Source organism: Xenopus tropicalis, chromosome 9 (genome assembly GCF_000004195.4).
Source record: "Xenopus tropicalis strain Nigerian chromosome 9, UCB_Xtro_10.0, whole genome shotgun sequence".
In the NCBI taxonomy this organism is placed as follows: Eukaryota; Metazoa; Chordata; class Amphibia; order Anura; family Pipidae; genus Xenopus; species Xenopus tropicalis.
In genome coordinates this window covers 84,532,992-84,545,083 of record NC_030685.2, presented here as the reverse complement: position 1 = coordinate 84,545,083, position 12,092 = coordinate 84,532,992, and the positions used below count along the sequence as shown (strand labels likewise).

The following is a 12,092-nucleotide window of genomic DNA, read 5'->3' as shown; positions in this document are numbered from 1 at the left end:
ACAATAAACACTCACTTAATGCCATAGCCCATAATGATGAGCCCAATGAGGATCCCCACGCTCCCATCCAGGTACCAGACGCTGGCGTTGTGCTTGTAAACTTCTGCGCTCAGAAGGATGGAGAAACCCATAATTCCTCCGACGAGAGAGTTGAACCCTGGGAAAGGAATACGATAAAAGGAGTTATTTTAACTTGATTCACCCCCAGGTTCCTGCCATTATATAACTGGATCCCATTATATGACTGGGTCCCATTATATGACTGGATCCCATTGTACGACTGGGTCCCATTATACAACTGGGTCCCATTATACGACTGGGTCCTGATCAACACACTAAGTTTGCTCAAAGCTTGGCTGTCATTGGGCAGGTAGAACTGACCAATCCCTGTTTCCATATTCTACTATGAGTTCTACTACGGGGGGCAGTTGTGCTCCCATATTCTACTATGAGTTCTACTACGGGGGGCAGTTGTGCTCCCATATTCTACTATGAGTTCTACTACGGGGGGCAGTTGTGCTCCCATATTCTACTATGAGTTATACTATGGGGGCAGTTGTGCTCCCAACTTCTAATATGAGTTCTACTATGGGGGGCAGTTGTGCTCCCATATTCTACTATGAGTTCTACTATGGGGGGCAGTTGTGCTCTGATAGATTGTGAATAGATCTATAGATGTTGCATTAGAATAACATTAGGGTGGAAGTGTAACTGGGTCGGATCCTGTTACAGTAAATGGGCCGGGGGTTTGACAGAAGCGAAGACTAAAGATCTCAATAAATCATTCTCTACTTTTGTATCATTTTGTGATTTTAGTATTTATGATGCTGATTGGCTTATGTTTACATTATTTCCGCCCTTCTGCCGCGTCGTGCATAACAATGGCTGCCAGACGGGAGGGAAGGATTGTTCCCCGGCTAGTGGATCTGAGAGCCAATAGGCTGAGGGTTCCGAGAATAGCGGCAATTAGCGGCGACAGCACAGATATAGGAATAATCACTAATAAACATAAAGCCATTAAAAGACCAAGCGCATCCCCTCCCTCCCCCCCCCCCCCCCCCCCCCAGTGCCAAGTCTGGGTGAGAAACAGTTACTTTGTGTTATTGTCACAAACCCCTTCGTCTGCTGAATTCCATGTATCCACTACCCCTTCAGTAAAGCCACTCCTCCTGGCATCAGCAATTTCAGGCAAGGATTCTGGGTACCCCCCCCCCCCCATATTCCTATAATTTCCCTTAGTGAGACTGGGTCGGTGGCTGCTCCCCTGAAGGTTCTTGTTTGCCTTTATGTGGATCAAACCGCAGATGGTTCTGATTTATGTCTTTGTTTAACCTGCCTCCCTATATGAGCCGTTGGCATGCCTTGCCGTAGCCTAGCAACCCAGAGGGATGAGTGCGCGCCTGCACTCTGGGGAGTGGCCCTTCCCTACACAAAGTCAGGGCTTAGTATGATTAATGCGCATTACGCTCCATCCCTCCGTTACTTGGCGGCACCGCAGCCTCATTCGCTTCCACTGGAACATTTCTAATGGATCCAAACAGGTCAGATTGGCAATAAGGATGATTTCTGCAAAGTTTATATTTTTTCTTAGAAATTAGTATTTTTTGTAGTCATTGTAAATCATTAATGTCCCCAGAGTGAGGGTGGGGGGCATATCTATGCTCACCCCAAGGTGATTGGGCCCCTCTGTGTCTCTATATCCCATTGGCTTCTGTACACAATGAATTGGCCCAGGCAGGGTCGGACTGGTTGGGATTTTTCCCGGTGGGCCCCGGCTCTAGTGGGCCCTGGCGGCCCAGACCTGACCCTTGAGGCGCTCCCCCTGCCTGAATGCTTTTGCCCTGATGTGTTAAATTTACGCGCTCGGAGTAGGACGTCGGGTGGGGGGCCCTGTGGGGGGGGGTAAGGGTGCGCGGCCGGTTAGAGCCCCGGTAGGCCCTTCACCCCCCAGTCTGACCCTGAGCCCAGGGTTGCACAAAGGCTGCTACAGTAAGGTGCCCCGTGGGAGAAGGTTGGGTGCAAGGAACGCAAAGGGCCAATTCAGGTTCCACAAAGGAATAAAGCTTGGGGAGAGGCGAGTGGGTGGATCGTGGGCATGTAATGGGCACGGCCAGGGGCACACTGAGCTCCATTCTGCTGGCGGGGAGGGATTTGTTGGCACTTTATACATATATGTTAATAATAATGTAAGTAACGTAGAATGAAACATGGGCCCAATAGCTTAGCAGGCCCAGCCCCCTACATGGATCATGGGAAAAAGACCAGCCCGGTAACAGGAAGCCAATCAGAGCTGTATGGGGGCAAATAACCAGGAAAGGTTCTAGTTGGGGTTCAGACCCCCCTATTCCCTTTAGGCTGATGGCACCGGGGGAGACTAGTGGCCCTCGATTTTGCAGCTGCATTTTCATTATTGTTATCGTTATTTTGTTTATAAACAGGGGCCAAACCTGGAAGGCACTGAATAAAAATTGCAAATAATTAAAAAAGTTTTCAAAGGCACAGCACTAAAAGGGTTAATAAAGCCGCCGCTCTGGAACCTGGATAGGAATAATTGGTAGCGGCGATTGTGTTGCCGGGGAGCGATTTCCCAGTGTCCCCCATTCATTCCCAGGGATCTGGGGGGCTGCGCGGAAATCCCATTATTTCCCAGGGATCTGGGGGGCTGCGCGGAAATCCCATTATTTCCCAGGGATCTGGGGGGCTGCGCGGAAATCCCATTCATTCCCAGGGATCTGGGGGGCTGCGCGGAAATCCCATTCATTCCCAGGGATCTGGGGGGCTGCGCGGAAATCCCATTATTTCCCAGGGATCTGGGGGGCTGCGCGGAAATCCCATTATTTCCCAGGGATCTGGGGGGCTGCGCGGAAATCCCATTATTTCCCAGGGATCTGGGGGGCTGCGCGGAAATCCCATTATTTCCCAGGGATCTGGGGGCTGCGCGGAAATCCCATTATTTCCCAGGGATCTGGGGGGCTGCGCGGAAATCCCATTATTTCCCAGGGATCTGGGGGGCTGCGCGGAAATCCCATTATTTCCCAGGGATCTGGGGGGCTGCACGGAAATCCCATTATTTCCCAGGGATCTGGGGGGCTGCGCGGAAATCCCATTATTTCCCAGGGATCGGGGGGGGCTGCGCGGAAATCAACGGAAAAGCAACTGAGCTGCGCGGAAATCCCATTATTTCCCAGGGATCGGGGGGGCTGCGCGGAAATCAACGGAAAAGCAACTGAGCTGCGCGGAAATCCCATTATTTCCCAGGGATCTGGGGGGCTGCGCGGAAATCAACGGAAAAGCAACTGAGCTGCGCGGAAATCCCATTATTTCCCAGGGAACATCTGTCGCTGGCAGGGGGGGCTGCGTTCCACTCGCCTGTAATTACATCCGACCCCAAGTGACTGCCCCCCCCGCAGGCAGCAGGGCAACAGAGCGGAGCCGACTGCAATTACCGGGTTAACCCCGTCCCCGGCTAACGAGGAGTAATATACATATCCCATAATATCAGCAACTCTGGGGTAATGGCCTGTGCCTGAGCAGTAAATGGATCCGACAGCAACTGCTCCCTTCCCCCTAATGGAAATATAAAAAGTATTGTCTGCATTACTGAGCCCTCACCCCCCGGGGTTTAATTCCCCCGTATATCCCACTCTCCTTATCCCTCTAATCCCCCTAATAAGGCACAGGCTCTCTCTTGTACAACTACAAGTCTCAAACACTTGCACTCAATCATACATAGGGATCAATACAACTGGGAAGACCCCTGCCCCAGTGAGCTTACAATCTAAGGCCCCTATCCCATTCCCATCAGTCCCTGCCCCAGTGAGTTTACAATCTAAGGCCCCTTTCACATTCCCATCAGCCCCTGCCCCAGTGAGCTTACAATCTAAGGTCCCTATCCCATTCCCATCAGTCCCTGCCCCAGTGAGTTTACAATCTAAGGCCCCTATCCCATTCCCATCAGTCCCTGCCCCAGTGAGCTTACAATCTAAGGTCCCTATCACATTCCCATCAGTCCCTGCCCCAGTGAGCTTACAATCTAAGGTCCCTATCCCATTCCCATCAGCCCCTGCCCCAGTGAGCTTACAATCTAAGGTCCCTATCCCATTCCCATCAGTCCCTGCCCCAGTGAGTTTACAATCTAAGGCCCCTATCCCATTCCCATCAGTCCCTGCCCCAGTGAGTTTACAATCTAAGGCCCCTATCCCATTCCCATCAGTCCCTGCCCCAGTGAGCTTACAATCTAAGGTCCCTATCCCATTCCCATCAGCCCCTGCCCCAGTGAGCTTACAATCTAAGGGCCCTATCCCATTCCCATCAGCCCCTGCCCCAGTGGAGCTTACAATCTAAGGTCCCTATCCCATTCCCATCAGTCCCTGCCCCAGTGAGCTTACAATCTAAGGTCCCTATCACATTCCCATCAGTCCCTGCCCCAGTGAGCTTACAATCTAAGGTCCCTATCACATTCCCATCAGTCCCTGACCCAGTGAGCTTACAATCTAAGGTCCCTATCCCATTCCCATCAGCCCCTGCCCCAGTGGAGCTTACAATCTAAGGTCCCTATCCCATTCCCATCAGTCCCTGCCCCAGTGAGCTTACAATCTAAGGTCCCTATCACATTCCCATCAGTCCCTGCCCCAGTGGAGCTTACAATCTAAGGTCCCTATCCCGTTCCCATCAGTCCCTGCCCCAGTGAGCTTACAATCTAAGGTCCCTATCCCATTCCCATCAGCCCCTGCCCCAGTGAGCTTACAATCTAAGGTCCCTATCACATTCCCATCAGTCCCTGCCCCAGTGAGTTTACAATCTAAGGTCCCTATCACGTTTACCATCAGTCCCTGCCCCAGTGAGCTTACAATCTAAGGTCCCTATCCCATTCCCATCAGTCCCTGTCCCAGTGAGCTTACAATCTAAGGTCCCTATCACATTCCCATCAGTCTCTGCCCCAGTGAGCTTACAATCTAAGGTCCCTATCACATTCCCATCAGAGCAAATAGAAAACACCCAAAAACTGAACCTACCGTCAGTTATCAGTGCTCGACTTGTTAGGACTTTCCCCAACATGAATTTTATTGCCGCCAGGAGAGAACAAAGGATCCCGCTGAGAATGGAAACGCTGAAGAGAAAGCCGTCCTGAGAGAGAGAAAGAGAGGGTCTCCATTAGTGCCGTTACCTGTGCCCCTAACAACACGTTGGCGAGGTTGCACAAATGAGTGGATCTTTTCCCAATATACCCCAAGCAGCTGGAATCTGCCCCTGTATGACCACCTTTAGCGTCCCAGGGCACCCGCCCTGCATTATCCCATTTACCATATTTATCCCATTTTGCTGAATGAGGCAGTAACTGCTAAAGAACAAACTCCATTGTGACCTCACTTGTGTTGAGTCCACAAGCAACTGAGCTTTAATGTTTCCTTTTTCCAGCTTATCCAGTCACAGAACTGAAGGTTCCGATCAGTCAGTATATAGTGTAATGGGACAAAATGTACCCCCCAAACTCTTACTGTGCTGCACAGCGGGACCCCTGACAGCCGGCAGACACATGGTTAAAATGCCTGTAGTGCACAAAGGCTCTTGTTGTTGGGAGCTAATGAGGAGGGATTTGTGGTTGGAACCCACTGTCACATTAAATAAATTAGCACCCGGTAAAGCCGCGGCGGCGGAATGAAAAGGACAGATTTACCACGCCGAGCCAATTACGCTCAGGAAATATTGATTGGACAAGGGGTGCAAATTTTTTTTTTCTCAGGGAAATTTCTGTATGTTTCCATGTGTTTCTGTTCTGTGGCAGATGGGTAATTAGTGTCGGGTTGTTATTGGATTTGTACTGAGCCCAAGTGTGTGGGCCCCCCCCCCCCTGTACATGGAACATATGTGCTCATTCAGCTAACAAGGCAACTGCACTCTATTCATATATACTGTATATATATGTATGGATATAGGGGGATTGCTTTAGTAGCCACGGGCACCACCCTGGGCATAGTCTGTGGGGGAAGAATCACAGACCAGGCACTTGGGGGCTGTAGCCGCCATAATTATACTTTGCTGGGGGACCTCTTGCTATGTTTTCCGCTTCTATGGAGGTTTTACTGGCAGATAAACCCAGAGATATGATATACAGGTATAGGATCCTTTATCTGGCAACCTGTTATCCAGAAAGGGATTATACATATGCCATACACTCCATTATCAGCCATACACTCCATTATCAGCAAATAATTCACATTTTTAAAAGTGATTCCCTTTTTCTCTGTAAGGCTAAGACACACAGAGCTACTAGAAGCAGCTACTTGCCACGGCTACAGAAATATACAATGCTGATCTTTTACTGATAATTGTCTCTACGTGTGTTTAGCAGAGGCAATTCTCAGTATTGTCTATGGCAGGGGATTTTCTGGTATTTAGTAGCCGTGACAAGTAGCTGCTACTTATTGGGGGCAGAACAATCCTATTGGGTTTATTTCATGTTTAATTGATTCCCTTTTCTCTGTAATAATAAAACAGTACCTGTACTTGATCCCAACTAAGATATAATTACCCCTTATTGGGGGCAGAACAGCCCTATTGGGTTTATTTAATGGTTAAATGATTCCCTTTTCTCTGTAATAATAAAACAGTACCTGTACTTGATCCCAACTAAGATATAATTACCCCTTATTAGGGCAGAACAGCCCTATTGGGTTTATTTAATGGTTAAATGATTCCCTTTTCTCTGTAATAATAAAACAGTACCTGTACTTGATCCCAACTAAGATATAATTACCCCTTATTGGGGCAGAACAGCCCTATTGGGTTTATTTAATGGTTAAATGATTCCCTTTTCTCTGTAATAATAAAACAGTACCTGTACTTGATCCCAACTAAGATATAATTACCCCTTATTGGGGCAGAACAGCCCTATTGGGTTTATTTAATGGTTAAATGATTCCCTTTTCTCTGTAATAATAAAACAGTACCTGTACTTGATCCCAACTAAGATATAATTACCCCTTATTGGGGGCAGAACAGCCCTATTGGGTTTATTTAATGGTTAAATGATTCCCTTTTCTCTGTAATAATAAAACAGTACCTGTACTTGATCCCAACTAAGATATAATTACAGTGGTGTGAAAAACTATTTGCCCCCTTCCTGATTTCTTATTCTTTTGCATGTTTGTCACACAAAATGTTTCTGATCATCAAACACATTTAACTATTAGTCAAAGATAACACAAGTAAACACAAAATGCAGTTTTTAAATGAGGGTTTTTATTATTTAGGGAGAAAAAAAATCCAAACCTACATGGCCCTGTGTGAAAAAGTAATTGCCCCCTGAACCTAATAACTGGTTGGGCCACCCTTAGCAGCAATAACTGCAATCAAGCGTTGGCGATAACTTGCAACGAGTCTTTTACAGCGCTCGGGAGGAATTTTGGCCCACTCATCTTTGCAGAATTGTTGTAATTCAGCTTTATTTGAGGGTTTTCTAGCATGAACTGCCTTTTTAAGGTCATGCCACAACATCTCAATAGGATTCAGGTCAGGACTGTGACTAGGCCACTCCAAAGTCTTCATTTTGTTTTTCTTCAGCCATTCAGAGGTGGATTTGCTGGTGTGTTTTGGGTCATTGTCCTGCTGCAGCACCCAAGATCGCTTCAGCTTGAGTTGACGAACAGATGGCCGGACATTTTCCTTCAGGATTTTTTGGTAGACAGTAGAATTCATGGTTCCATCCATCACAGCAAGCCTTCCAGGTCCTGAAGCAGCAAAACAACCCCAGACCATCACACTACCACCACCATATTTTACTGTTGGTATGATGTTCTTTTTCTGAAATGCTGTGTTACTTTTACGCCAGATGTAACGGGACACGCACCTTCCAAAAAGTTCAACTTTTGTCTCGTCGGTCCACAAGGTATTTTCCCAAAAGTCTTGGCAATCATTGAGATGTTTTTTAGCAAAATTGAGATGAGCCATAATGTTCTTTTTGCTTAAAAGTGGTTTGCGCCTTGGAAATCTGCCATGCAGGCCGTTTTTGCCCAGTCTCTTTCTTATGGTGGAGTCGTGAACACTGACCTTAATTGAGGCAAGTGAGGCCTGCAGTTCTTTAGATGTTGTCCTGGGGTCTTTTGTGGCCTCTCGGATGAGTTGTCTCTGCGCTCTTGGGGTAATTTTGGTCGGCCGGCCACTCCTGGGAAGGTTCACCACTGTTCCATGTTTTTGCCATTTGTGGATAATGGCTCTCACTGTGGTTCGCTGGAGTCCCAAAGCTTTAGAAATGGCTTTATAACCTTTACCAGACTGATAGATCTCAATTACTTTTGTTCTCATTTGTTCCTGAATTTCTTTGGATCTTGGCATGATGTGTAGCTTTTGAGGTGCTTTTGGTCTACTTCTCTGTGTCAGGTAGCTCCTATTTAAGTGATTTCTTGATTGAAACAGGTGTGGCAGTAATCAGGCCTGGGGGTGACTACAGAAATTGAACTCAGGTGGGATAAACCACAGTTAAGTTATTTTTTAACAAGGGGGGCAATCACTTTTTCACACAGGGCCATGTAGATTTGGAGTTTTTTTTCTCCCTTAATAACGTAAACCTTCATTTAAAAACTGCATTTTGTGTTCAATTATGTTATCTTTGACTAATAGTTAACAGTTTTTGATGAGCAGAAACATTTAAGTGTGACAAACATGCAAAAGAATAAGAAATCAGGAAGGGGGCAAATAGTTTTTCACACCACTGTACCCCTTATTGGGGGCAGAACAGCCCTATTGGGTTTATTTAATGGTTAAATGATTCCCTTTTCTCTGTAATAATAAAACAGTACCTGTACTTGATCCCAACTAAGATATAATTACCCCTTATTGGGGCAGAACAGCCCTATTGGGTTTATTTAATGGTTAAATGATTCCATTTTCTCTGTAATAATAAAACAGTACCTGTACTTGATCCCAACTAAGATATAATTACCCCTTATTGGGGCAGAACAGCCCTATTGGGTTTATTTAATGGTTAAATGATTCCCTTTTCTCTGTAATAATAAAACAGTACCTGTACTTGATCCCAACTAAGATATAATTACCCCTTATTGGGGCAGAACAGTCCTATTGGGTTTATTTCATGGTTAAATGATTCCATTTTCTCTGTAATAATAAAACAGTACCTGTACTTGATCCCAACTAAGATATAATTACCCCTTATTGGGGGCAGAACAGCCCTATTGGGTTTATTTAATGGTTAAATGATTCCCTTTTCTCTGTAATAATAAAACAGTACCTGTACTTGATCCCAACTAAGATATAATTACCCCTTATTGGGGGCAGAACAGCCCTATTGGGTTTATTTAATGGTTAAATGATTCCCTTTTCTCTGTAATAATAAAACAGTACCTGTACTTGATCTCAACTAAGATATAATTACCCCTTATTGGGGGCAGAACAGTCCTATTGGGTTTATTTAATGGTTAAATGATTCCCTTTTCTCTGTAATAATAAAACAGTACCTGTACTTGATCCCAACTAAGATATAATTACCCCTTATTGGGGGCAGAACAGCCCTATTGGGTTTATTTAATGGTTAAATGATTCCCTTTTCTCTGTAATAATAAAACAGTACCTGTACTTGATCCCAACTAAGATATAATTACCCCTTATTGGGGGCAGAACAGCCCTATTGGGTTTATTTAATGGTTAAATGATTCCCTTTTCTCTGTAATAATAAAACAGTACCTGTACTTGATCCCAACTAAGATATAATTACCCCTTATTGGAGGCAGAACAGCCCTATTGGGTTTATTTCATGTGTAAATAATTTTTTGACTTAAGGTATGGAGATCCAAATTATGGAAAAAGCCTTTATATGGAAAACACAAAGCATTCTGGATAACAGGTCCCATACCTGCAGTGGAAGGTTTAATAGGGAAGGGGCACTTACCACTTCTGGCAGAACCCTGATTGCGAGGTCATGGATGGCTTTGGATATGATGCAGATGGAGGACAGCACGAATATTGCCCCCAGGATACAACAGGCCCTAGGGGTAGAAGCAGAGGAAAGGGCATTGAATATATAAATCACATAGAGATCTTTTGGAATCATTTATGGGGTAAGAGAGCAGGGGGGTAGGATCACTATTAATAAATATACCAGACCTGTTACACCCCCTCACCACCAATGTAACAGCTATATAATAATAATAATAATAATAATAATAATAGTAATAATAAAAAACCAGAGCAATGATAAAGGATATAGAAATCTGACAGCTTCCCCTTTAATCAGAGAGCAGCAGATACACAGATCTCTTTATGGCAGTGCTGCGTCTCTTGGCCTTGCAGGTTGGCAGGACGAGCGGAACGCGCTGGGAGCCCACTCCGTAGGCTGCTCTCAAATCTCTTTTATTCTGCAGTCGCCATCGATGCTGGGAAATTTCACTTTGGGAAACATGACGCCGGGTCGGGGGGAGAGGGGGCACTTACATCACTGTATGTACCTGCAATGCAGGTCTGGCACCCAGGGTATAGCCAAGGTGGGCTCCGAGTATAAATAAATATATCGATACAACTATAGTCTGTAGTAAATAATGTCAGGCAGAAAAATACCTCCTTTCTGTGCATCTTTAATAACATGGGAAGTTATGATTAAAGGGGAAGTTAAGTTTAAAATAAAGCTTTAGTATGATGCAGACCAGGTATCTCCAGCCTGAACCCCTCAGACTGCTGGTAAATTCCAACTCCCAGACACCCCTGGCCTGACAAACAGCATCATGACCCCCCGTTATATCATATTATAGATATATTATGTCCCAATTGTTCATGTGTTGGCGCCCCTACCAACGAGCCACGGACCTACCCCCCTCACTGGCCCCACTGATATCTGATGAAGCCCAATCAATTATCAATCAGAAATCATACCTGGCTACTTTTGTATAAGAGTACCCTTTTGGTGTGTTGGGACCATTAGGTGTATAGAACATTCTATTATAAAACCAGGCAGGATACCAACGTCACTTTAGGCAGAATAATGAGTATTTCTCAATGGGACTGAAGGCCTTGGACCTATTTCTATGGTAACCCCGATGGTCCCGTTACCGGGGGGCCTTTCACAAAACATTTGCCGGAGGCAAACAACATGAATTCATTGCTTTTCTTACAGAATGCTACGTATAAGAATGGAAGCATATCCCATTTAAAGGGGAAGTAAACTGTATTCAGAAGCAGGATTGATCCTTAATACCGACAGCGACAACACAAAGCAGAATTGTTGAGTGTTTGCTCAGAAATATCCCTATTTATAGGAGTGTGCACTCACTGAGAAATGTCTTATTCCTTTTCTACTTGCATTTGAACGTAAGCGAGAGATGTATTTAATGGCCTGGTCAGATGCAGCCTCCATAGGATTCCCAAATGTGATGCTGTTAGTTAACCCTCTCTGGTTCTAGGCCTTCTTTATTAACTAGCACCTAGTTAATAGGTGCTAGTTAATAGCACCTTGTACTAGGTGCAAGGTCCTTGTACCACTCTCCCCAGCAACCAGGCAGTTATCTGAATGGCAAACTGGATATTTAGGTACATTTTTAGGTGAACTTCCCCTTTAATGCCTTCTCAGACTCATACCTGGAGCTAAACCCCCTGCTTGAGAATCCCATTTGCAATATTCCCTATAGAACCTGTCCCCCAGGAAAGGGAATCCTAAACTGATTCTTTGTACTTTCAGTTCTTAGGCTGCTCTCCTTCCCATGGGCTGATTCTGCCATTATTTCTATAAAAGTAAAGCAATCTGAACCTGTTTTTGTTCTGCCTATAGATGAACCCTGCACAGCTTCTCATTACACACCAAGTCTGCCCTCTGTCTGACCATGAGAGGAGAACAGCCCACGGGGAGGTGTAATAGAGAATAAGAGCTCTCTAGGACTCTACATTGCATTCCTAAACCCAAGGCCTGACCATGGGAGGAGAACAGATGAGGGGGAGGTGTAACAAAGAATACAAGCTCTCTAGGACTCTACATTGCATTCCTATACCCAGGGCCTGACCATGGGAGGAGAACAGCCCTTGGGAAGAAGTAACAGAGAATAAGAGCTCTCTAGGACTCTACATTGCATTCCTATACCCAGGGCCTGGCC

At 45.6% G+C, this 12,092-nt stretch overlaps 1 protein-coding gene across 2 annotated transcripts in view; it reads right to left on the bottom strand.

Moving 5' to 3' along the window:
* The window catches only part of tmem163 (transmembrane protein 163), a 55,037-nt gene that overhangs the window by 4,220 nt on the left and 38,725 nt on the right, over positions 1 to 12,092 (bottom strand). For both annotated transcript variants that reach the window (XM_031892473.1, NM_001112984.1), the window contains 3 exon segments: positions 9,905 to 10,001; positions 5,016 to 5,127; positions 16 to 157 (listed from right to left, as the gene is read on the bottom strand). In XM_031892473.1, coding sequence (XP_031748333.1) covers positions 16 to 157; positions 5,016 to 5,127; positions 9,905 to 10,001 — 351 coding nt within the window.